The 23324-nt window shown below is 43.0% G+C and overlaps 1 protein-coding gene across 3 annotated transcripts in view; it reads right to left on the bottom strand.

The window, feature by feature from the left end:
• Positions 1 to 11550: 11550 nt before the first annotated feature.
• The window catches only part of UBE2H (ubiquitin conjugating enzyme E2 H), a 92317-nt gene continuing 80543 nt past the window's right edge, over positions 11551 to 23324 (bottom strand). For all 3 annotated transcript variants that reach the window (XM_074367069.1, XM_010947543.2, XM_074367068.1), the window contains 2 exons: positions 19535 to 19663; positions 11551 to 15864 (listed from right to left, as the gene is read on the bottom strand). In XM_074367069.1, coding sequence (XP_074223170.1) covers positions 15740 to 15864; positions 19535 to 19663 — 254 coding nt within the window. In that variant the 3' untranslated portion in view covers positions 11551 to 15739. The remainder of the gene's footprint in view (positions 15865 to 19534; positions 19664 to 23324) is intronic.

Here is a 23324-nt window from a genome sequence, read left to right as displayed (position 1 = left end):
ATCATTATAAACTTCCCTCTTAGAACTGCTTTTGCTGAGTCCCAGATGTTTTGGATCTTTGTGTTTTCATTTTCATTTGTTTCTAAGTATTTTTTGATTTCCTCTTCAATTTCTTCAGTGATCAAATTGTTTAGTAGCATATTGTTTAGCCTCCATGTGTTTGTGGTTTTTGCAGTTTTTTCCCTTGTAGCTGACTTCTAATCTCATAGTGTTGTGGTCAGAAAAGATGCTTGATACGATTTCAATTTTCTTAAATTTACTAAGGCTTGCTTTGTGGGCCAACATGTGATCTATCCTGGAGAATGTTCCATGTGCACTTGAGAAGAATGTGTATTCTGCTGCTTTCAGATGGAATGCTCTATAAATATCTATTAAGTCCATCTGGTCTAATGTGTCATTTAAGGCCTGTGTTTTCTTATTGATTTTCTGTCTGGATGATCTGTCCATTGATGTGAGTGGGGTGTTAAATTACCCCATTATTATTGTGTTACTGTCCATTTCTCCTTTTATGTCTGTTAATATTTGCTTATATATTGAGATGCACCTATGTTGGGTGCATATATATTTACAATGTTATATCTGTTTTGTGGATTGATCCCTTGATCATCATGTAGTGTCCTTCTCTGTCTCTTGTAATAGTCTTTATTTTAAAGTCAATTTTGTCCAATATAACTATTGTGACTCTGGCTTCCTTTTGATTATAAGTATAAATATAAAAATGAACTATAAGTATAAAATAGATAAACAACAAGGACCTACTGTATAGCACAAGGAACTACATTCAATTTCTTGTAATAACATATAATGAAAAAGAATCTGAAAAATATACATAAATGTATGTATATGTAAAACTGAATTGCTTTGCTGTACACCTAAAACTAATGTACGTCAACTACTCTTCAATAAAAAATAAAATTAAAAAAAATAAAAACATTAAAGAAAACAGGAGCATCAATAAATGAAACAAAACAAAGGGTATGGAAATAAATCTAATGAACGTAGGAACTTGATATGCAATAAAGAAAGTTTTTAAAAGCAAGTGGGTAGGTAATAGCATCTCCATCTATCCTTCCCCCAAGGTAACCTCATTCAATGACTCCCAAACTGGACATATCTACTAGGCCTGGCCCCTGAAACCACCCTCATTTATACAACTTCCTATCTGACACTTCCACTTGCTGAGAGATCCTCTTGAACTCTTCAACTCCTTCCCTCCCCAGACTCCTCCTCCCCCACCTTCCCCAGGTCAGGAGGTGGAATCCTTACTACCCAGATCCTCAGGCAGAAGTCCATGTTTCATACTCAGCTCTTCTCTTTCCCTCCCACCACATCCAGTCCCCAGCAAGCCCCACCTCCACTGCCCAAGCCTGGTCCAGGCCACCATGTCTCCAGCTTGGATTTTGGCACTAGCCTCTACCTTCCACTCATGCCCTTGTTTCCCACACAGTGACCAGAGTTAGATATTTAAAATATTTCCCACACCCACTTCCACTAATGCCCGGCTCCCACTGCACACTCCCGTCTTTGGGAATCTTAAGGTACATTGACTTCGGATATGAAAAGCTTCAGAGATGCAGACAGAGGCACGGTTCGAAAGTCTACTTTGGGGAAAGCCTTCTTTAAGCTTACTCAGACCTAAAAAGCCTGTCTTCTGGCTCTGGTCTTCCTTTGTCATCTATGTGTATCTGGCAAGGGTGAAGCAGGTGTTGATAACTGCATCTTGGCCCTTGTTGGGGGTCTCAGAATTCGGGATTATTATAGGATGGGGGGTGAGAGTGATGCCATGTTGCCTCTCTCATACTCTAGCTGGAGTTATTGCTCATGAGACAAAGTCCTGTGAGGCAAAGACAAAGCCAGCATTAGTATCAAATACTGAATACAATAAATGGCTGCCCACAACCCACCACATTTAAATGTAAGGAATTATTTTTAGCCTAGTCTCAGTATCTCTTCATAAATTATTGTCTGAGAACATCTCCTTAAAAGAACTGAAGCAATGTAAGTTAGTAACACTGATTCTTCTAACTGGGATTGTAGGATTTGGGGGGCGGGGAGGGATAGCACATTCTTTCAAGACAGACTGGCCAAAACCCACTTAAAAAAATTGTACGTGACTTTTTTCCCCCAAATTAAAGTGTGCTTTATTCAATAATGTATTTTACAAAAACACTGTCTTATCAAGTCATCATAAACTATTACTTGAAAATTATGTTCCAATGAGAATCCTTTAATTTCATCTAATAAAGTTTTTAATATTTTCTCTTCCTTTAAGCAAAAATAAAATTATTTGCCGGCTGGCAGACTAGTTCTTATGCTTTTCTCTTTCATTAAAATTATTGAAAAAGTTTGGTCTTCATGTCTAACAAAATTAATGGCATTATTTCTGATTTTCTAATACAAGGTTCTTTATAAGCATTCCCTAAAACCAAACATTAGAGTTTGGAACACACAAGCACACTGAAGAAATACTACACCTTTTTTAAAACAGTATTTTTCATTTCAGTAACACATTCAACTATATTGATACAAATGAAATAATGAGCGTAAAGACAAATTATCCAAAACACGGAAATAAGATGAAAGAATGGCTGAGTGTCTTTTCCATGTCATATTGGAACATTGTGTAAGAGGACCCACCAATAATTGTTCATTTCTCCAGGAGAATTATCTGTGTTTAACTGTCTTTTTTTTTTTTTTGAATGTATAACTTTTCCTCTAAGCACTGCTTTAGCTGCATCCTTTAAGTTTTGGCATGTTCATCTACAATTATGTTCCTTCATTTTAAAGTACTTCTTAATTTCCCTGGTCAATTGGCTAATTAGGAGTGTATCGTTTAATTTTCACATATTTATCAATTTCCCAAATTTCTTTCTGTTATTAATTTTTAAATTCACTCTGTTGTGATCAGAGAACATACTTTATACAATTTCAATTCTTTCAAATTTATTTAGGCCTTTTTTATGGCCTAACGTGACCTATCCTTGAGGACGCTCCACGTGCATTTGGGAAGAATATGTACTCTGCTGCTGTCAGGTGGGCTGTTTCATCGATGTCTTTTAGGTCTAGCTGGTTTACAGTGTTGCTCAAGTGTTCCATTTCCTGGTTGATCTTCTGCCTACTTGATCTATCCATTATTGAAAATGAGGTACTGAAGTCACCAACTTTACTGTTAATTTGTCCATTTCTTCTTTCAATTGTCCATTTTTTTCTTCATGTTGTATCTTCCTGATGGATTGACACTTTCATCATTATAATGAGTAGCAATTACCTCTAGTAATAAATTTTGTTTCCAAGTCTATTTTATCTCATATTAATATAGTCACTCTAGCTTTCTTATGGTTGTTGCTTGCATGATTCATTTTTTTGTTTGTTTGTTTTCAACCTATTTGTATCTTTGAATCTAAAATGTGTCTCCTGTAGGTAGCATATGGTTGGACCTTGTTCAATTTGTATTTCAAAGAGGGACACTAAAAAGCTGATTAGAAGCTCTGAGTGCATAGATGAGCTTGACATCTGTGGCCTTCACCAGCTGTGGTCTAACTGGACCATTTCCTTGGGAGACTCCTTCCTCTTGAGTTGGTAAGAGTGCTTATACAGAAATCCTTCCACTTCCTGCCTGGATGGAATAAGCTTGGCTGCCAGGCTTTGGGGGGCTGGATGGGGGAAGGAGGTTGAGGTCACACTGTTCAGGATGTTAACTTTCACTTTAAACCCTGTTTTTCGATATGGCAACTTCCGCTTGGCTTTTGCTTGTATCCCTCTGGTCTGCTCTTCTGTAGCAAAATCTTCTGGTTGCTTAGTTGGGAGAGGATCAGTGGTCTGGCTGCACAGAATTGGTAGGAGATCTAGATGACCAACACATAAACTTTGAACCTCTCTTTTCCTATTGCAGCCCTTCCTTCATCCTCAAGATCAAAGGAACCTGGAGCCACCAAGCACTGGGGGGTTTGGTAAGGACTGGGGTTACCTGTATGGTCAATTGGTCATCTTAACTGGAGGCCATCATCTTCTACATAAGGCTCTGGTATAAATCTATTCTTTTATCTGTACTTTTGGAAGTCTGTCTTCTAAGGCCCAGGGTATGGCTATTATAGATTCTAACCTTGAGCATATAACTACACCTTCTAGTTCCCCACCTGAATACTGGAGGTGCATATTAGTCAAGATTCTTGTTCGCAAATGACAGAGAGCCAGAGTAACAGGCTTTAATAAAAAAGGGCTTTGACATTCTCATCTAGAGGGAAAGTTCAGGGAGGAGGTTCTCCCAGCCCTGCCCCAGGCTCACCTCCTGCCAGCTTAGCAACCCCAGAGGGAAAACGACCTCCTCCCTAGTGGTGTCAGCAGAAGTCCCAGCCACGGGCTCTTCTCTGAACTCAGAGTAGGGCATCTGACTGGCTGGCAGGGTCAAAGGGGGCCACCACTGGAGGGAGTGGAAGGGGGTGTCAGCCTCCAAAAACGAGAGTGAGTGAGGAGGGGTAATTCCCCGAAACAGCATAGTGGCACTGACACCAGAAGAAGAAGGAACAGATGCTGGGCAGGCAAGAGTAACAGGTGTCCACTGTGGTGTCTTCACACCAGCCTCACAGCCTTGATGTAAATTAAACCCTGAGCTTGATGCCTGGAATCTTAAAACATTCGCTGTTATTGTTATTGTTACTATTATCATAATTAACGGGGAGATTTTGTGGCTTGACTTTTAATCCTTAAGAACTAACTCCTTTGCCAGGGTCAGAAACAGGCACAGCCCGTAGCTGCCCTCAGCCCCCTCAGACATGCAGTTGGTGGCGAGGTTGAGTAAGGTCTCCTGATCTCATGCTCCTCTCACCAGATGGGCTTTCTCTCCTGATCAGGTCAAATCAAGGACCAGTTCATCCCCACCTCCATTTCCATGCAGCCCTCCTGCACACCTTGTCCTCACCCTTCTTGCTGAAGGAACACACGTGGAACAATTTCCCACCTATTTTTCTCCTATCTTGGAGTGACTACGTGGAGCATAGGTGTCTTGCGCTGGCACTGTATGTTGAAATAAATTATAAGTTGCTTGGGATCAGGGCCTGAGTATCATAGACCTTTAGTTATACCCTCTTCCTCCCTGACCCATAATGCAAATCTGGGAACACAGCAGGATCCAGTAAGTACTCGGCAATCAAGGTGTCTAGCTGGTATCATGACCCACAGGGACATCAGATCATAGGCCATTCAGGCCTTCTCTGCCAATGAGGAATTGAGCAAGGCTGCTAGGACTGGCAGAGACTGCTCTGTGTGTCCCCAGAGCTAACCTCCCCTATTCCTTACTCCAATGTTTTAGAACTCCAATTTTTAAAATACAAATCTCAATACTCTTATTTAATAGCAGAACTTTAAAAAAATTTCTATCATGAAAAATGTATAACCTATAGAGAATGGTAGAGAGAATGGTGGTATAACGAACTCCTATGTACCCATCATCACTCAGTTTCAGCAATTAACACAGAGCTAATCCTGCTTCATCTATTATACCCCCTCCCACCATTGAGTTATTTTGAAACACAGCCAAGTATCATATTATTTCATCCATAAATTCAGTATGTATTTCTAAAAGGTAGTCTTTGACCACATATATATATATACAGTACAATATAAAACACAATATTTTTCTCACCTATAAAAACAATAATTTCTTAATATCATCACATATCCATTCACCGTTCAAATTTCCCTAACTGTCTCATAATTTTTTAAAGAGCTGACTTGCTCCAACAGACTCCCCAAACATAAGATCCACATATTGCATTAGTAGAACCCTAATTTTATTCAAGGGGGCAATATGCCCAGCTGAAGAAGTACATGTCCCCACTTCCCTGTTTCCCAGTTTGGCCTCGGAAGTGGAAGTGTGGAAGAGGCGTCCAAGAAGACTCCTTAAAAAGAGTTGTCAGGTGGGAAAGAAAGACCTTTTATTCTTCCGTCCTTCCTTCTTCCTACTGCCTGGAACTTGGGATATGATTTCTGGAGCTCCAGCAGCTATCTTGGACTATGAGGTGACATGTGGAAAGTGGAAGCCAAAGCTAGATGACAGACAGAGAATAGGAACCTAATTTCCCACGCCACTGTTATTTCTAGTCTTTTTTATCCAGTAATTTAATATTAAGGTCAGTTGTAAGAAATAGAAAACAAAACAGAACAAAAATTTTCAACTTTTCATGGCTTAAACATGATAGAAATTATTTTTCTCTCTCATTTAAAATAAGTCTTGAGATAAGCAGTCCAGGGCTAATACAGTGATTCCTCAAGGTCACAGCCTACTAGATATCTATGGCTGTGTAACTAATTACACCCAAAACTTAGAAGCTTAAAAGTATGGACATTGCTCCTCTGTTTCAGTTTCTGAGGGTCAGGAATCTAGGATTCACGAGTCCTAGGCTGCAGTCCTTCTAGCTTGACTGGGTCTGGAGGAGCCGCAGGTTTCGGGCGCCAATTCCCAGCCATGCGGGTCTCTCCAAAGGGCAGCTGACTTCTCCTAGAGCAAGAGACTCAAGGTGGAAAAAAGCAGCAAGACAGAGGGCACTGGAGGTGGAGGCTGTGGTCTTCTGCTCCATCTCGGAAGCAGCACTCCCTGGCCCTCTCTTATCCTTCCTGCTCCTTTCTCCTGCACTTGTGCTCCATCCCCCCATGGCTCCTGGCCCTCCTGTCCTTGCAGCCTGTGCCATCATCCCTCCTTACCTAGCCCTCTTGCTTCTGGAGAACACTTCAGGTCCCTGTCCACTTCCCCATCTCTCTCCTCTTATATTTTTGTTTTGTGCCTCTGATGCCTAACTTAGCCCCAAGCCACCATTCAACTTCCTTTCCCACCTTGACCTCCAGCCCAGCCAGAACCCTGAGACCCACCTCCTTCATCTTCCCCTCATTTCTATTCCCACCTCCCTGCATACCCCTGGCCACTCCCTTACCCCTGGGCTGCCTTGCCCTTTTCCTCCTTATCCAAACCCTTCCCATCTAGCAGGGCCTGGATCAAGCCCCACTCCCTCCAGGAAGCCCCCCTCCTTATGGTTTGTGGTTCTTTCAAGACCTTTATCCTCTCTGTCCAAAGGGTCAGTTGGGGAGGCGAGATAAGGTGGGGTGAAAGGGTTTGCAGAGTGGCGGGCACAGTGGCAGTAAGCACGTGGCCCTTGGTGTCTGGGCTTACCTCCCTTTCCACTCTGAGAGCTCTTCCCCTGGTTCTGCACCCAGTAGGACAGGGTTCTGGCTCCTGCGGGGGCTTTTCCTTCTTCAGCACGTGATGCAGAGAGGAGGGATGGTTAGATTCAAGCCGGGCACGGGGCAGTCTGCTGGAGTGGTCTTGTTCTGGCCGGGTGCTCCTGAGGCCGGGCCTCCAGAGTCCCTCTGCTCACTTTCCAAGTCTGGTCGTACAGCCTCCCCAGAATTATGGGGCCTCGCCTTGACCTTCCAGATGCCACTGCTTGCTTAAGCACTCACATCTGTCGCTGGCCACCAGGAGCCTGGCTGAGGAAACAGGCTGGAAGGCTCTGGTTCCTACTAAGATGGTCAAGGAGGGTCCAGGCCTGGGGCGGGGACGCGGTGGGAGGGGGACGGCCTCTGCGGCACTAACGGGTCACGCTGGGAGGGGCCGGGATCCCACGGTCGGCGTTTGGGCGGCCTCGGCGGTTTCCTTTCTGGCGACTGCCGGGCACCTCGGGCGGGGCCAGGGGTCTCCGGCAGGCAAGATGCCCCGGGGCCTCCCGGTCCCACTCCTGCGGGCTGGGCCGGCGCAAGTGCTGAAGAGCCCGTCTGCCCGGGACCTGGAGCCGCCGCGCGAAGCCCGTGCGCCCCCTGGTGCCTGAGGCGGGACGGGCCAAGATGGCTGGAGGTAGGCCGCGCCCCTCCGCCCCAACCCTCTCGAGGAAAAGTCCCCCGACCCGCGGAGGAGCCACTTACGTCCCCGCAGGTGACACCTGCGAGCCCCCGGAGTGACTGTAGCGCGAGGTCGCGGGGTCCAGCCAGCAGCGGACGGCGGGGCGCACGGCCAGGGGAGCCCCCGCGCTCTGGAAGCCACGCCCCCGGGGCCTGGGGGCCTTAGCGGCCGCCGCCAGGATTCGCCCACAGCCGGCGGGGGCCGCACGCGGGGACGGAACTGGGTGCGCTTCCCTGACTCGACGCGGGAACTGCGGGACTCCAGAACATTCTCTGCAGAGTGTAAGGTTCTGCTTCTACTCCAAATCCCCGATAAAAGTCGCTGCTGTGATTTAATTTCTTCTCCTAAAAATTCGTGCGCTACTTAGAGGCTTCCAGGGCTGCGCCTTCCAGTAGGTGGCCACGAGCCACATGTGGCACTTGAGCCCTTGAAGGGTGGTGACTGAGGAACCGACTTTTTCATATTTAATTGTAATTAATTTCAATTTAAAAACAAGCAATGGAAATTTTTCTGTAACATAACTTTGTTTTGGTAGGACTACGTGGTACTTTCAATGTTGAAAATATTTTAAGTGTCCAAATTGATATGTGCTGTGTAAAATACATACTGGATTTCAAAGAGTTAGTACAGAAATAAGAATACAAAATATCTTATTTATTTAATAATGGTAATTACACACTGAAATAATATTTTGGATATAGAGTTAAAACGTTAATTTTACTTTTTTAAAAATGTGGCTACTAGAAAGTTTTAAATTATTTATCTAGATGGCATCCTACTTCTGTATTTCTGCTCTAAGGAGTGGGTTGGGCTCAGTCTAAGTTTCGTGACTCCACTGCAGGCCCCTGAGCTTGGGGACACTGAGATCAGTGTAAATAGGGGTGTGTGTGTGGACAGGCTCTGACCCTCAGGGACCAAGCCCATGGGGCCTCCGAGCAGGGTGAGCCAGGTTCACGGGTCAACCAGGAGGCATCTCATAGGAGCCCAGGTGGCAGGAGGAGGCTCAGAGACACAGGTGCCCACAACCCCAGTAGAGCACGCAACTTGGCACAGCAGGAGCTTGTGGCGAGAACACTCATCTATGGTCTGAAGATGTGGGTCCAGCACTGGTTGTGGCACTCTGTGCCCAGGTCTCTAGGCACCTCACAAGCAGTTAATATGAAGTGGGGCCAAGTCCTGGTCTGCTTCCAGAGGGGCTCCCAGGGCCAGTGTGAGGATCACAAGGGAAGCCCTCTCCAGCCGTTGCTAATAGTGGTTCTCTCCTGAGGAGAGCACCATGGAGGATTTACACTGGTTTCTGGAATGCTGATTTATTACCAGCACATAGAATTCTTTTGAAATCTGAAGCGCATCTTTTAAAAGCTTTGTTCCACACTTTGACATGCACATCAGTGGACTGTAGCAGGCACCTGATCCACTGTTTACAGAGCTGGAGAGAACAGAATTTAGGTTGAAGCTTCTCAAAGGGAGCTACTTGCCCTGCGCCAGCTGACAGTGGGTAGGAGCCAAGGGAAGGGGAGCAAAGAGATCTGATGGCCAAACCCCACCAATGTCCAGCAGCCCCTCTCCAGGTTAATCATCAGTGATGGGACAGCCAGAAGGGCCAAGTTTTTCTCTTGGGGAGCCCAAGTCTGTTCCTGCCACCCCAATCACTTGACACCAAGAACAAAGTTTGAGCCCCAAAGAGCTCTGAGGAACCCAGGTGCACAGAAGTGCCCTGGTCTTGTTTCAAAATTAAGCATCCTTCATTATAGACATGCACACGTCTACACGCACACAAAGTGAGAGAGGAAATGCTGTGTCTTTTACCTTCTAATATTAAATCCCAAGTAAGGGTTAACTCTTCAGTTCTAAGAAGTTCTGGGTGCACAAACCCTACAATGTGAGGCACTGGATTGCAGGGCTGGCCCAAGGTAGACTGTCCCAGCCTCATCAGGGCATCTGAGTCCCTGAGAAGCCTGTGGGGTCCTCAGAAGCGAGGCTGCTCAGTCTCTCAGGTGAATCCAGGTTCTCTGCAGGTCCAAGCATGTGAGTCAGACAAATCATCTTTGCTCTGGTTCTAGTTGGGGAGCGGGAAACACCAAGATCCAGTCTCACACAAATTACTTCCTGAGGTAGAGAGCAGCCTTCAGAGATAGCAAGAGTTTAAAGTGAGTAAAACTTCTGAGGTTCTGAGCTTACGGATTTCTGTTCCAGGACAACATACTTTGGAAACCCTGGGTCCCCTTCCAAGGAAAGGGGCAGAGCCTCAGGCAGGCAGCGAAGAGCCACCCGCCCCTCGGGAAGCAGCTGGACTGAGGCTGCAGTAAGAGTGATGCTGGGTGAAATTACTGGTATTTGGTGGACTCAGGCCCACTGAATTCACCTGGACTTCCCAATGAGTTTTTAAAGCAGTTGCCTTGTGTGAGATCAACAGAATGACTGTTCACGTGACCCACAGATCTCTTAATTCTCCTTTCAACTGGAAAAATGGGTGCTCTAAACCCCCAAAGCTCCTTGGGTTCCAAAACTCTAGCCTCTGGTCTTAAAACCTTGGTGTTTTGGGGGTTGACATACTATCTTCTCTCCGGATACTAAAGCTTATGATACGGTGTTGTTTCAGAGCCTGGACAGAGCTCTGAGTCATAGAGTGTCAGAGTTAGAACTTACTGGTTTAGGGATCTCATGTCACAGATGAACCTGAGGCCCGGAGCCCAAGGCCACACGCAGCTGAACAGAAGAGATGGGACCAGGACTCACAGCGCTGGTTCAGTCCTTTGGTCCGTTCTGCCGCTGGTTGAGGAGTCCATGAAGACCAACAGTAAAGCCTGTTGACTTTTGTGTATGAGCACTGGAGGCAGCCAGGTGGAGCTGGGGTTGTTTGTTGGCACCAGAACGGCCTTACCCTCCTCCTCTCTGGTAGCTACAGAGCTGCACCTACTGTAGAATATATCAGGATGCAGCGAGGGAAAAAATGGAGTGTGGGGGAAACGAGTACGGAGAAGGAAACAGTGGAAGAGGGTTGGGGGAGTGAGCACACGACCAAAGGAAAACTGTCTAACCTTTGTCTTAAGCAAAGCACAAGTAGTTTCTCCTGTAGGCTAAAGAGGCAACATCGCCATCTGGTGGCTGTTGTGGGCATACACTTTAGAGAGGAATTGAAATCCAGTGATCGGCTTCAGATGTAACACTCATGGCTTCCCTCTTCCCTGTTGAGGCAGATCAGCCTGGCAGGAAGCTGTACTGTCTGTGAACTCCAGGCCAGGTGGGTACCCTTTCCTCAGCATTACTTGTCATGGCCTAGAGGTTTGGGCTGAACAGCAACACAAGAGTCATACTGATCCACCTGGGGGGAGGTGGGGTCCTTCAGGCTACAGGACATCACAGAACAGATGGCTTTTCAAGGTTCTGGTGAAGCCTCAGAGCCAGCTGTTTACAGCCAGTAGTCACCTGTCACTCCAGGTACAGGGGTAGGACTATAGACAAAGCCTCTCAGTTAGTACTGCTTACACATGACACTCCCTTCCCAAACTAACCCAGTCACCTGCCTTCTAAGAGTTCTCAGTTAAAAAAGAAAAAGCCAAAGTCCATTGCTCAGAGGAGCTGGATGAACAGGGAGGATGTTTTTAAAATCAGGCTTAGTAATCACGGGGGCTATTATCTTATTGATCAAGGTCCAGCCATTTGCCAAGGTATATACACATTTTATTTAAAAAAGTTTACAGTTTTCATTATACACAACTATTAAGAGGTTATAGTCAGAGGAGGCATTTGTCCTGTTGACAGAAGTGCCCACTATATCATCACAATGCAAGGAAAAAGGTGGAAGGGAGGAGGGTGGGCAAGGAAAAAATAAGTGATAAAAAGCTTAGATTTCAATTAAGGGCTGGTAAGTCCCTTTTATCTCTTCAAGTATCACACAATATGTACCAAATACAATCAGTAAATAATGGCCATTTCTTCCCAAGCCCACAGCCAAGACAACTATTTGCTGAATTGAGTCCTGGCCCTTCCTCAGGTGAGTGGAGAGCCTGCACACCTGAGGGCTAACTCCCCCTTCCCCAAGGGGCCTCCACTCCATCCAGGCCCTAATGGAATCGCCAAGATCTTCACTGGCCAGAGAAAATATGAACATGGATTAAGAAGTACAAAGAAATGCAGGTCTTTGCACCCAATCAGAAATGACTTGTTTTCAGTCAACAAGGCCATGAACCCAGTTAGGAAGTTGATGAGATGAATAAAATTCTTACTAACTTTTGTTAGTGGCTTTCAAATTTCCTAATTGATTCCCTAGAACATAGAAGGGTCACCTGCCATTTAAAATCAAACACTAGTTCCTGGAAACTTGGTTGTCTAACAACTTCACCATGGAGGCCAGCAGAGGATCTATATTTCATGATTCTCAGTCATCCCAATAGGAGGCCTAATAAAAAGCAAGTGCCAGGCCAAGGCCAGTTAGGGCTTCAGGGAGTCTTTTGAGGGAAAAAATTCCTTCGAGGGGAGACACTCTTCTGGAGCTTAGATCAGCCAGTTGGCAATTAGAACAGCTTTTGAAGTGGAAGAAAAATGTTAGGTATTGGAGAGAGAGATGGCAACTTTTGACAGTTATCCCACTAGTATAAAATGCTGGTTGAAACTGCACAGTAACCTCAAGGAGAGCGATGTGAATGAAGACAGAAAAGCAAAAATGCCAGTGTCTAGGTTGGCTGCTGTGAAACAACCCACGAGGCCCCGGTGCGGGGCTGCTGGAGGGCAGCGATCCCACGCTGCTGTGGTGCAGCCTTCCTGCTTGTTGATGTTCGGTGAGAGCTTGAGCTTAGTTCTTTGAACAGGGGCGAAGAATGGCTTGTGCTGATAAACCACAAGGTAGGATGTCAACAACGATGGGTACTAAAGAAAAGAAGGGAAAGGAAACTGCCAGAAGCAGCTCTGACCCACCACCACCACCTTTAAGAGCAATAATGTTCAGCCTTTCTGAGGGGCTCTGGACGCTTCTTCTGAGTGTTATGATGGGACAGCCTAGAAAGGCTTTTGATGTCATACCATTCCCTGCTCCAGACCCACTCTACCGTCTATTATTGGGGGCCCAATGTCCTCACAGTCACAGCCAGGCCTTCTTCCAGCTTCCTTTCTACTCCTACCTCTCCTAGGCACAGAGAAGGGATAAAAAGTTACTGTGAGAAGGGATTCCGTTCAACTCATCAAAAGTCAATTTCCCAGTGGAGAGGAAGAGCTCCACACAGAGCCAAAAACATGCATTGGACCAAGGTTAGTGCCCAGAAAGGACAGACCTGCACAGGACGAGAGGGTACAGCGTGATTTGGGTAGCAATTTGTTAGCTTCCAGTGCTAACATAGAAGCCTAATTCTGCCTTCATCACAGACTTGGAATGGACACACACACACACACGTGCACACACACTGCAGCCATGCTCAGGTCTGCTTCTTAACCCCTGCAACCTCCCCCAACAAATCTTCATTTGGAAATTCTGTACCACCAGACTCCTAGTGCTGGAGCTCTTGATCGCAGGCAAGCTGATGTCTTTCGGTTAGAGAAACATGGATTTAGTCGGGGAGCAGAGCTGTGGCACCGCTCACATACCTTTCCTAAACTTGGTTCTACTAGTTTTTTTTTTTTTTTTTTTGACAAGATTAAAGGCAATTATTATATGGACATTATTTTTGAAAGGTAATTAGAACACTATTGTTTATACAATATTGAAAAAATACAATTTTTTATTGTTTGAACTCAAATCACCACCCAGCACTTTAAGCCTACCCTAAGTCGCACCTACAAATAACGGTTATAGCACAAGCAAACTGCTAATTCAGCAGGGAAGCAAGTTAGACAGTGCCAGCAGAGACAGACCCTCCCTCCCCCAAGTAATGAGAAGACAACGTGCTAGATAAGAGTTAAAGTACACCATTACATGTTAAATAGTTAATACTACCCTTCCAACAAGCCACAAATGCTAGATAGATACCTCAGTACAGTTAACTAACCACAGCCCTACATAACTCACTTTTAATTTTTTTTAAAAAGAAAACCTTTTGCTTCATGCCCGTAATTAACATAAAATAAGTAAATTCTTTGCTTTTTATTTAGGAAAATAATCATGCTAAAAGCAAGTTGTATTTTATATAGATTTTCAAAGAAAAGATTGATTGTGCTTTTTGAATAAAAAAAGATAGGATATCTTCCAACCTTACTGACTCAAATCTTGTGGAATATAACACTTCTAAACTAAAAAACACACAACAGAAAGAAAAATTATCCCAGTGGGACATTCAAAATCATCTTTAGAAGATTTTAGGATTGGCTAATTCTGTTATTGTCCTACTGGTTGTGGCAAAAAAGAATACACAGCTACTGTCTGAAGTTCTCCAAATTCAGCAGGCAACACTTGGATCTGGGAGAAACTCTGCCAGCAACCTGGACATATGGTTAGCTGAGTAAACATCTGATTAGCAGGCATTTAGACTGTCTTATTTCCTTTGACATATACAGGAGAGAAAATTTTCTTCCTTCAAAACCTGTTCTACTACATCCTATTTCTGAATCCTTTCCTCTTATTCAGTCTCACTCTGAAAAAAAAAGCTGTGTTTGTTTTTCTCATGTAGAGTCACTTTGGGTACAAGAACCTTTATTTATTCCAATTATTACTCATTTTAAATTTAGAATGTGTGTTGGGTCTGAAATACCCATTTCCCACTCCCACAAGCAGATGATGACCAGGCTGCTGCCAAGAGCAGCAGCAGAAGGGAAAACAAAATCAAAACGTGAAAGAGTGCCCAGGAGTCACAGCCACCAGAAGGGTCTTCTTCCCAAGTCTAATGGTCCACTGAGCAGCTGTCCAAGGAGGAGGCCATCTCTTGGTAAGTGAGGATTAAATTTGCAACCTGTCTAAGCACAATTCACACACACACCAAAAACACAAACAAAAAACCCCCCAAACAACCGAAACAAAAACCCCACAACCTCCTTCAAATGTAAAGCTCTCAGTCCAGGGTGGCAGTCTCAAAGTGGCCAGCAAAGGGTGAGGATGTGACTCTGCACGTGTTGGATGAAAGGAAACATCTTCCCAGTCACTTTTCTCCTTCTGTCCTGTCCTCTCAAAAAAGGTCTGGATTACAAGTTCTACCCCCAAGAAAAAGAATCAGGTTCAGAAAACACTTCCAAAAGGTTCTCCAAAGCAAAACACTTGTGGTTGCAGGGCCGGGTAGTGAGAAGGGCAGGAATCTACATATAAAAATGTACTTAAAATCCAAGTCAAAAAGTTGTTTTCAGTTTCAATCCTCCAATTAGCTCCCTGTTTTATATTGTTACTCCACAGAAATGGGGCCACCTAGGATGCACACAGGAAGGAGCAGCTCCAGTTCTGACGTGGCTGGCTCTAAATGCTCCCACAGCAGGCCTTTTCCTCCCCAGTTTTTTCCTTTCCATTTTGAAAAAGCACTATTCTATCTTCACGTCCAAGAGCTGGTTGGTTTGGTATGTTTCTTTGGAACCATCAATAAAAGAAGCAACTTTTTCCTGTTATTTTTACTCATGTCTATCTATCAGAGCGGCTATTTCTTTTGACAGTTCAGTAGCACACAGGCTGACTTGGCCAAATGGACTTATGAATGCATGCATCCAGACCGCATATTGCTACCAAAATGGAATGTGGGAATATGCTATGCACCTCAGGTTGAGAAATGACCAAGAAATCAAGATCTAAAGGGTGATATATAATATATATATATCAATGCTATTATTCATAAAAACCTTGTTTAGTAATAAAAAAAATTGCTTTGTTTAAATATGAATATTATAGTCTGCTTCTCATGGTTAGGAAATAATAGTCTTTCTGAAAAGCAGGTGCTTTTTCTACTACAACTCCATATCCTGGGCCTCATCTTCTGAAAAGTCAGACATAGAACTCTCCGACGAGCTGTCACCGGTGCCCTCTTCCTGCTCTTTTAGTGCCTCCTCCGTTGCATATTTCTGGATGTACTCTGCACAGGGTTGGGGGGATAAAAAAAACACAAAGGTAGTGAGCAGGTGGGCCTGTGCTTCAACAACCCCAAAGCTGACAAGTCCCCAAGCTTTCCGCGTGCGGTGTGGGCAGGGGGTAAACAGACGATGACAGTTATTCTAGTCACTAAAGCTAAGGGGAAAATTGCACAGGGAGATGCCTTTGGAGTTGATGCTCTTTGCCCCCTTAAGTAAGAAGAGGCAAAGCTTAACACTTGATCTGCAGGGGAATAAATACACTGCGTCACCACCCCCGCTCTCCTCTGGGCCATCACCTCCCTCACGGACGTGTACAAGACAGCCTGACCACCTTGGGCCTTGGCTGCAAGACCCAGGAAAGCTGGCAGACATCCAGGATGATGTCTGGGGTTGAAGAACCCCCAGTTCTCCAGCCAGGGCGTCCTCTCACTCACCCCTTGTTGCTTACTGATATGCTACTGCACTCCTCCAAACTTGATGGACTGGGGAAATGCAAGCCCTATACTTTCTTTTTACTTTCTGGGTTAACTAAACTATTCACCCCCCAGATAGAACAGGACTAGTTATGAGTCCACAGTAATTTACAAGGAAATCCCACATCAATTTAGATCTACAGTTATATAATTACCATCAGCCCAAGTCTATTATTTTAGGAAGAGATTTTAGTCTAAACAGATCCTGCCTGTCAGGTTTTTGAAGAAGCTGGTAAAAAGTCTCTCAGCTGCTCAGGAACAAGCTGCTCTCTGGGGACACAGCTAGCCTGAGTGACATTACTACCTATTATTTATTTACCTAAAGATTTATGCTGCTATAGCCTAGGCTGAATCTAGGTTAGCTGAAAAAAAAAATTTAAGAACTGCCAAATAAACAAGCGTGTTCCTAAAAGTCCAGGTGCAGACAGTTTAAGTAAATAGCCTATTCACACAATAGGAAAAGACGAGACAGAATCCTATCCAGAAAAACATATCCTCGTGTCCTCGTGCTTTGTTTTTCGTCCTATGGAGTTGCAGGGACTAGAAGAGAAGGTAAAAGGATCAAGTCTGAACAATTTAGTGCAGGGCCAGCTAAGAATATTTTTTATATTTTCAAAGGGTTGTTAAAAAAAGGAAGAGAAAAAGAAGAGTACATGACAGAGACTGTATGTGGCCAAATCTGGGCATTTACAGAAGTTTGCAGACTTCTGACTTAGAGCCCTACAAATTCATTATAACAAAATTTTATGCTGAGATAATGAGACTTCAAAAGCCCCTGGCTAGGTAGAAACTTACCTTAATTTACTTTTTTGAGTGAGAAAAGTGTTTATTAAAGTCTTAGAAATTTTATTTTTACTCTCTAACAGATTGGCTACTTTTTCTTCCTTTGTAGAAAGAAGCTGCTGCACTCTGACACTGTAATTTGATGCTATGAGCCTTCTTCAGTACATTCAAGGAGACCAATGTGTCGTAAGTGCTTACGGGGACAAGGCCTTTCAGGAGATAGAAAAATGAACAGCAAGGTCACTAATAAGCAGGAGTCACAGACAAAGATAAAAACAGTCAGCTGCTAAGTGCCATCAGAAGGAAGCAGGAGGAAAGGACTGCAGCCTGTGAGAGCCAGGAAGGCCATATTTGCAGAGAGGTCCAGGAAAACAGGTCTTGAGAAAAGTCTAAATGATTAGGGAGAGAGAGGGTCACAAATTCAGAAGGGGAGGAGAAGCAAAACTAGACCCCAGGAGTTTAAGGCAAGGAAGTGAGAAGTTTGAAAACTAAAGGAAATAAACAGCAAGACTTAAAGGAGTCCACAGGAGCAGATAAAGGCTTCTGACATGGGGATACCTCTGAGGCGGTAACATGGAGGAGGAAGACCAACATGCTAGGAAGAAGGGGATAAATGGGAGACCAAGATCACAGGTTGGTGGGGGCCTGGGTCTGAGAAATTAGACAGGATCTCTTATTTTCCATAGGAAGCAACAAAGAAAAGATGGTGGGGGGAATATATATAAAGGTGCAGTAGGAAGTTGGGGTGAGCTCAGGTCTGACAGGCCTCAGATCACTAATGATAGCCAACACTAATGTTTCAGAAATCTAGAGCCTAAGCTAGAGCTTGCTGTTCTAAGATAAAAACATAGTTTGGGTTCCATTTGTAATTGGGACTATAGCAGATAGGAACTAAAACAGGAATAGTGTTAAACAGTGAGGCATAATGAATATAAGAACTATAGAAATATGCTCTGCACTGAGATATCTGTGGGTTGCAGACACTGTTAAGTGACTGCTATGTCAAAATTTTAATACAGTCTCATAACAGAATTTTATCTGGTCGAAAATGACTACGTTTTTCTTTAAATGTATGTTTCTTTGCCTTTATCGATATTTTGCTACATAAATTAGATATTAATTTGCAAAGCACCTGAGCCCTAAGTAAATTAATTACAGTAAATTTATTTTTACTTTATTCTCAACAAAAGTACCAAATGATATCCTAGGAGACCAGGGAAGAATGAAAAAATGAAGAAAAGGAAAACTACTGTTCAGTAGCCTCAGATGCTCCCATTCGTCTCAAACCATCACAGAAAAGGGAAGACCAATGTATTCTGGGCTCTCATAAATTATTTCTACTGCCATCTCTTGCAAACGTGCTCAGAGGGGCCATACACCTTGTAGAAGCTGACGTTCTGAACGGTTGCAGATGAACAAGTCATGCTAAGCCATTTGTTAAGAAGAGCAGGCCTATTTTCATGGACTTTAAATTTCTTTCCTTTCTGGTGGAGCTTTATGTATCTAGACTTTTCACTACAAAAGTTCTCAAGCATACACAGAGATAAAAGGACAATGTGGTGAACGGGGTAACCTTGTGTGTAGCTTTAGCTGTCCTTTCAGAACCACGTTTTCATCTTAACGAAGTTCGTTCCCATGAGCATGTAAACTAAGAATGGGAAAACAGGATTCTAAATCTTACAGGATGAGCCAACCAGTGCTACTAAATTTCTAAATGTAGTAGTGCCGTGCATTTCTAAACTTTGATAGCACATTTTAAGTTTTAATAGAAAAATCCGCAGCTCCAGGGCACTGGGGCCAGTAGAAGAGAAATGTGCCTAGATGTAAACTCCCCAAAATACAAGCATATCAGTATGAGACCAAGAAAAGCAGCCAGTTAGCCAGTTGGGTATTTTTTACTCAACAGATAACATGATATAATTTTTTAAAAGTCTAATGATGAATTTGGTAATTATTCCCCAACTCCCAAAGTTAATTGCTGTCCTGATGGGCCAGGACAATTCCATTTGTAAACAAATGTAAGATTATGCCTTTCAATTAATCCTTTACTCTCAAGCCAATTTTCTAATTTTACCGACAAGAGGAAGCAAATGAAGGCAAAGGTTCTTCCATACAGGTGGTCACAGGGATTTCTGGGCAGGGCTATGTCTACTACCACCCAGTTAGTAAACACCCCTCTTCCTCAACTTCCCTTTTTTTTCCCTCTCTCTTTCCCTTCTTCCTTGCTGAAACCTCCAGCTTTTTAAAGGTGTCTCTGACCCTCGAACCTAGCTACTGAGGCCAGTGAACTCTGCTCCAGCCCACAGCTGTCTCTTTTTATGCCTGAGAAAAATTATGAATAACTAAGAAGGGTTTTAATGATCAAAACACAACAGACTTAAGTTATTCTGTCCCCAGGCTCAACTATTTGCCTTACCTTTAATTTTCTGCTTGTATTCTTCTGGTCGATGGAGGTACATAGCTGCAGCGTCACCATTGAGAGGATCTATGGGGTTGGGATAGGCCAACAACTGGGGCAGGAAGGACTCAAATATATTGGTAAGATCTGAAAAACAAACAGAAATACGTCATGCACGGAACAAGCAAGTTCACCTAAAATTCATGTGAATTTAGTAGTCAAAATGTCTTACCTTCCTAGGTATTTAATTTATTTTTCCATAAAAGTGTGCTCCATTACCTGTGACTTATATTTTACATACTCCTTTCAAAACCAATCTTTAAACTTAATTTGAAGAATCAGATAGAGGTACACTTGATACTCTCTTTGAAAGGCAGTTGTCCCAATTCTGATTCGCTCTACTTTCTAAACTGAGAATTGAGAAACATTACATACACTGTTTATGAATTAAAACCTGTGCCCAATATGCTATAGTACTCCACATTCTCACAAACTGAGTAATGTCTTAACATCGCCATTTCTACAACTTTGAAAAAAAATCCCCACCCTGAGAAGTATTCAAGCATCACATCTTAAAAGAAGTGAACACAATTTTATAGGCCTTAACATTTAATTCAATTCTTCTAATTTCCAATGGAGATGAATATAACCAGTTCTTCAATTATTCTGGGTAATAAGGGTGGGAACCTATATGGACACTTAAAATCATAAACAATCGTAAGACAGATAAGTACCAATTTACTGTATTTATTAATATTAATTTTAATAAACATTTATTAACTCCCTTCTTGCCAGATTCAGCTGGGTGTACACCGATGACATCTACACAGCGCAAACAACAAAACCCCTGCAGTCACCTAGTGTTTTACAAAGAAAGCAGGCTTCCATTTCTCTGCCCACTCTAGTTACTCACCATGTTTTATAAAAAACACTTCTGTTTCTGGAGGGAATGCTAAAGCACAGTAGCATAAAAACTACTCTTTTAATTTACTTTGCTCTTTTAATGAATTTTGTTCTAGAGTGGGCACTCTCACACAGTATTATAAGGGAATGTTCTGTCAAGCCACATCACTTTAGATTAGTAGTTCTCAGCCAGGGGTGATTTTGCTCCCCTGCAGCCACTTGGCAACACGTGGAGAGAGATTTGGTTGTCACAACTGGGTGAGGGAGGGGGTAGGTGGTGCCACCAGCACCTAGTGGACAGAGGCCAGGATGCTGCTAACACCCTACTACAGTACAATGCACAGGATAGCCCTGCACAACCACAATATCAATAATGTAGAGGTTCAAAAACCCTGGTCTAGATAAAAAGGGTCAGCCAACTTTTTCGTAAAGGGCCAGAGTAAATACTAACTTGGGCTTTGTGGGCCACATTTGGTCTGTCACAGCTACTCAACACTCAGCTCCACCACCGCAGCACAAAAGCAGCCACAAATAACAGATAAACAAGTGGGTGTGGCTATGTTCCAATAAAACTTTATACACAAAACCAGGCAGTCAACATTTGCTGACCTCTGCTCTAGAAAATCCTACAAGCAAGAAGCAGCTCTTCCTTGTCGCTATAAAGTTAAGAAACTGAGCAGTCAGAATGACCTAGAGCTGCACTATTTAACAGAACTTTCTCCAATGACAAAAATGTTCTGTATCTGCTACCAGTATGGCAGACACTAGCCACAAGTGGCTGTTGAGCACGTGAAATACAGCTGGTTTGACTGTGAGGAACTGAATTTTTCATTTCATTTCATTCTAACCAAATTAAACTTAAATAACTACATATGGCTCACAGATCTCATACTGAACAACTCAGAGAGTGATGGATGGACAATCCCACGACAGCCAGCAGTCCTGTTCTCATTCATCTGTCAGTACAAAGAGCAGGTTTACCTTCAACCCCAAGTTAAGGACTTGGTATTACTGATAAGGCTAGCTTTCTAAATAACCACATTATAGTAAAATTCTCACATGCCAGGAAACAAATGCAGAGATTCTTAATCAAAAAGCACAGAAAAATGATATTCGAAGACAACCCCAACAATTTGTGGCAGGATTTTCACCACTGTTTTACTTTTTTTTTTTTTTTTAAAAAAACGAAGCAACATATTTAACAAACCAATAGTTATTCATCGTACAAAATCATTGTGAACTATCTGTAAAGGCTAAGGGACAGAGAAAAATGCTCACGCTCTGAGTGGAAAGTCTGTAAAATAGTATATTCTCTAGAATTCTGATGTACACAGTGTGTATAAGAATATTTTAAAAGTTATGTTAAAGCAACAGGCTTGTAATTTCTATATTTCACACTTCAAATGACATTTTACTTCGTTTACCTGTAAAAATAGCATTTTCCTATAAATAAGTCCTTTCAACTTTTGCATATGTTTGAAACATTTAATAAAACACAAAAATTCTGAAAAAAATTTTCCTCTATCCTTAAGTAGATGGGCTACCAAGGCAGTGGCAGAAAATGCCAAACGGTAAGCAAATTAAGAAGAACAAAAAGTGTGAATCAGAAGTTTTACAAATTGAACATGACCTCAGAGCAGGGAAGAGTTAGAGTAACATTAATAACAGTAACAGTAATAGTAACAGCAGCAACAGTTTACACTTACACAGCCCCTACTGTAAGCCAGGCCCTGTAATCACTTTATATATACATTCTTAATTTTACTATAGCCAATGAGATAGGTACCATTACTATCTCCATTCTGCATATGGGGAAAATGAAGCACAGAGAGGTTAGGTAACTTACCCAAGGAACTGGGTTTCAAACCTGGGCTTATCAATTACACTGCTTCTCTTAATAGATAAAAGGAACACTGTCTCAACCATGAAGGGACAAGCTCCCCAATCCCTGCATCAAAATTGTATACCCTCAGGCATGGTCACCACCCTCCCCAAAGTTTTCCTTTCTCACAAGTTCAAGGCCAACAGGATGGTCCCTAAGAAGAGAATGTTCAAGAATTTCTTGGCTGAACTGTCAGGTATTTCACAGAGGCAGTGTGGCTTGTTTTCAAGTAGCTCAACCACAGGAAACAGCCCGTGGCTGTTCACAGATACCCACACATAGTGAACTGGGGGCCTCTCCTGCCATATCAGCATTACAGGTGCTGCTCCCAAAAGATTTAATAGCTGAATGTTCCTATCAAACAACAAAGAACTTGAAGAAAACAATAAAGTGCAGGTTTTACTCTCTTTCAGTTCAGAAGTCCTTCAGGATTTGAGAAATACTGCAGACAACATGTCTCATAACTAGGTGTTTCATGTGTTCCAGGAAAAGATTTTATACCCTTCCCCACTACTTTTAAGGTTTTCAAGCTACCAATAAGTGGCTTTGCCTTACGTATTTGTCCAAAACAAATAAAAGAACCCTCAATGATTGGTTTTTCCTTCCTGTGTCTACTGTCTTCAGGCATTAACATACTTTTGATCCATTTTACAGAGGTGCTGAGTCATAACTCTAAAACAGAAGAGCAGAAAAGGAAAAGTACACAGCCCAGTTTGGGGTGAAGATGACAGCTTCTGAAGGCCAGGATGTTGTGGCCATGGCCATTTTCAAACAGTAAAGTATTCCTGAAAGTGGCTAACAGAGTGACTACCATTGAGAGGGTCCTCCACAAAGAAACATCTCTCAGACATGCAGATGTGCACAAAATCTGCTTTCAAGATAAGTATTTTGGTAGAAGAGACATAAAGTATAAACCAAGAATGAAATAAAGATACTCATCTTTGGAAAAAAATCCATCATAATAAACATTTTTTCCCCTGAAATTGTTAATAAATCAGTTCAACTCTTTTTAGAAGAACATTA

Source organism: Camelus bactrianus, chromosome 7, assembly GCF_048773025.1.
Source record: "Camelus bactrianus isolate YW-2024 breed Bactrian camel chromosome 7, ASM4877302v1, whole genome shotgun sequence".
NCBI lineage: Eukaryota > Metazoa > Chordata > Mammalia > Artiodactyla > Camelidae > Camelus > Camelus bactrianus.
Note: the sequence above shows the minus strand (reverse complement) of the source record. Positions and strands in the feature narration are given on the sequence as shown.